The sequence below is a fragment of the Egretta garzetta genome, unplaced genomic scaffold (assembly GCF_000687185.1).
Source record: "Egretta garzetta isolate BGI_Z169 unplaced genomic scaffold, ASM68718v1 scaffold381, whole genome shotgun sequence".
NCBI lineage: Eukaryota > Metazoa > Chordata > Aves > Pelecaniformes > Ardeidae > Egretta > Egretta garzetta.
This window is the reverse complement of record NW_009258483.1, coordinates 112464-115508: the sequence shown is the minus strand read 5'-3', so window position 1 is coordinate 115508 and position 3045 is coordinate 112464. Positions and strand designations below refer to the sequence as shown.

The 3045-nt window shown below is 59.6% G+C and overlaps 1 protein-coding gene across 8 annotated transcripts in view; it reads left to right on the top strand.

The window, feature by feature from the left end:
- The window catches only part of PCYT2 (phosphate cytidylyltransferase 2, ethanolamine), an 11424-nt gene extending 9805 nt beyond the window's left edge, over positions 1-1619 (top strand). For all 8 annotated transcript variants that reach the window (XM_035899730.1, XM_009644151.2, XM_035899753.1 and 5 more), the window contains one exon: positions 360-1619. In XM_035899730.1, coding sequence (XP_035755623.1) covers positions 360-450 — 91 coding nt within the window. In that variant the 3' untranslated portion in view covers positions 451-1619. The remainder of the gene's footprint in view (positions 1-359) is intronic.
- The last annotated feature ends 1426 nt before the right edge of the window (positions 1620-3045 follow it).

Here is a 3045-nt window from a genome sequence, read left to right as displayed (position 1 = left end):
CCTGGCTGTGCCCCCTCCCAGCTCCCTGTGCCCCTGGCAGAGCAGGGGAAGCTGAGAAGCCCTTGCCTGGTGTAAGCCCTGCTCAGCACCCACTGAGCCATCGGGTTTAACAACATTCTGCCAACTGCTAGGAAGAAAGTGAGCTCTGTGCCAGCTGAAAGCAGGGCAAATGGTAATGGTTGAGGGAAGTGCTGGGTGCTGGCTCCCCAAGAGGAGTCTGGGGGCTGCTGGTGAGGTTTCTGAACTGCTCCCGGAACAAAGCAGTGTAGGAGAAGGCAGAGCTCCCCTGCTCCAGGTGCTTTTAGTCTGCTTGAGAGGTGGATGGATGAGAACCTCATAGCATTTTGTGGTTGATGCAGGCTGGAGTTTGAAGCTAGGAACCAGAAGAAGGAAGCAAAAGAGCTGGCTGTGTTGGAGGCTATGAAGAGACTGGAAGAGGAGCAGCACTAGGCCAGCAGAGCGCCGATACGTGGGTCGCAGAGCGCCGCAGCCTCGCCCTCTCGAGGAGCAGACGGCTCTTTGAGAAGGGACCCCTGGACAGGGACACCGCTGCCGGCATGCAGGATGTGCTGTCCTCCCCTCTTCTGTTCTAGCTTCTCCTGCGCTAATTATGCAGACATAATGAGTTGGGATCCTGCTGCCTAGTTTTTCCTCCGTTAATCAGCCCCCATCCCTATTCCCAGGAGGATATTTGACAAAAGAAAAAAAAAAACACCCAACCACAAACTGTTTTAATTATAACTAATGTTTTAACATGTTCACGTGCTTTTACCTTCTGCCATTTCTGGCTTTTAGTAGGAGGGAAACGGAGCGGCTGCCCAGGCCCCCTCTGTCCTGACCGGAGTCTGCCTTCCAGAGCGGCCTTTCAGGCGGTGGGGGGGGCGGCTGCACAGGCTGGCGAGGACGAGAACGGCCTCCCCGGGAAAGGCTGCGGCGCCTGCAGCTCCTCCCGCGAGCTTTGTGTTAGGGACGCTGGGCCATTGCGTGCTGGCTGCTGGAGGTGCTGACGGGCTCTGTGCTCTGGGGTTCGCCATGCACCCTCTTCTCAGCTGCTGCCCCTGCACAAATGCCAGACCCAAAGCTACTTCGGGTTCAGCTGGATGAAGCCTCTCTCCGCTGTGGCTGGTGCCAGCAAATCGTTTGCTGCCCCAGTAACGGGCAGCAGCATGGCAGCCGCTGAGAGGGGTGGGTGGCTGGGGCACGGGGACCCGCGGTTCTGCGGTTTCCCTGGCGGGTTGAGGGGTTTCTCCAGATGTGGGAACCCTGGGGGCCTTTGCCAAAGGCTCTCGCTGTCGTGAGGCAGCAGGACCCGGTGCTGCTCAGAGCCCTGTGTGCTGCTGCCACCGGAGTCCACCTTGTGCCTGCTGGGTTACCTGAGGGAGGGACCTCATCGCTGAAATGTCATGGCTGTTTTCTTGACGTGTGGCACGTGTGCCCCTGCGGGGAGGTGCAGGTGGGTGCTGGGCTGAGCCCCTTTCTGCCTCTTACATTCCAGGGTGCTGCAGTGGGTGTCCTGGGCTGCTCCCTGCACTGTGCTGGACGGTCCTTCCACACCAGTTCTGTTGTCCTCTCTGTTGTAAACCTCCGTTGCTGATCATTAATAAAATGTTGAAGAGTTGTATGTTGGTCTCTTCAGGGCTCGAGCCTGGGTAGCAGAAGGGGCCAGGCCCCTGGCTGGAGACTCTTCTACAGTGGCTTTTCCCAGGAGCTCTGACGGGAGCCAGGGAGAGGCCACTGTGTCCCGAGAATGCCCTTGGTGCCCTTGGGCAGCCCAGCCTGAGCTGCGGGGCACATTGGGCTTGTGGTGGTGCAGGGGTTAGGGATCGCTGGCTCGAAGCTGCTTGTTCTCACTGTGGGAGGGGTTTTTTGCTGAATTTGCTAGAAAATTGAATGAGAACGTGTGTGGGGGGGTGTCTTTGCTTTCCTTCTGTTATGGGGTTTTGTGTTTTCTGGACTCTCAAATTGCAGCAGAATTTGCACTGGGAAGGTGAGTGTCTCAGCAGTTTGGTGGGTATAGAGGGAGGAGGTGACCTGAATTTTTCTGCTGCTCACTTGGTCTGCAAGCAGCCGCTGTGGGTCTGTCCTGCTGCCCAGAGGGGCTGCAGTGGGGACAGATCAGCTGTGGAGCTCAGGGTCTCACGGCTGCGTAGTTGCTAATCCCAGAGCCTGTGTTCGCATATTGGCATTTCAGTAATGAGTCAAATAGAATATTCATAGGATACACTGATGTGTCATCTGTGACAAGAGCCAAGATGGTCCCCCATGTGGGAATGCTCCCTGCCGAGCACCGGGCCAGAGGGGACTGGAGAACTCGGAGCCCCCTCTCCCGCTGTAGCTGGAGCCCCTCGGGTGCCTGGGGCAGGACGGCGGTCCCATCCCTGCGCCGGTGGGTGAGTCTGTTCATCCTGGGCTCCCCCAGCTGTCCCTGGCAGACCCAAGGCCACTGCTCAGACCCAGACGCTCCTGCCCGGGGGGGGATGCGGAGGGCAGTGACAGGCTCCGGGCGCTCCCCCGGGGTGCCAGTGCTCCACAGAAGGGCTCTTCTCCAGCAGCGGGGCTGTGCTCTGCAAGGAACGGTTCTGCAGCTGGAGGAGAGGAAAGGGCAGCCCTGGAGGGTGCGGGAGAGATCCCAAACTGCTGCTGCCCTTTCTGGCAAGTACGATGATGATGCTGCTCTAGGAAGGTAAAGCCTCTCTTGCCATGGTGGCTGTGGTGAAAAGCCTGTTGCTGTGACCCCTGCCCGGCTGGTGACGCTCCCCGGGGTCTGGGGAATGGCTGCTCCCCACCAGCGGGTCCAGGCAAGCCCTTGCTCCTCTGCTCCTGTGCGGAGGCTGCGCTGGAGCAGCTCTCCAGCTGGAGCCAGGGCTTTTCCCTTCCTGACCGGAGGTAATGGTGGCTGCTGCTGGGCAGGTCGGGGATTTGTCCCCAAGGGGACTGGCCCTTCTGCAGGCTGCGACCTGGCTCCCTGTTCAGCTGTACCCCCAGTGGAAAACAGGGGCGAGCTCCTCCCTGGCCGCCCGGGGGGCTCAGCTGCCCCTCGGGTCT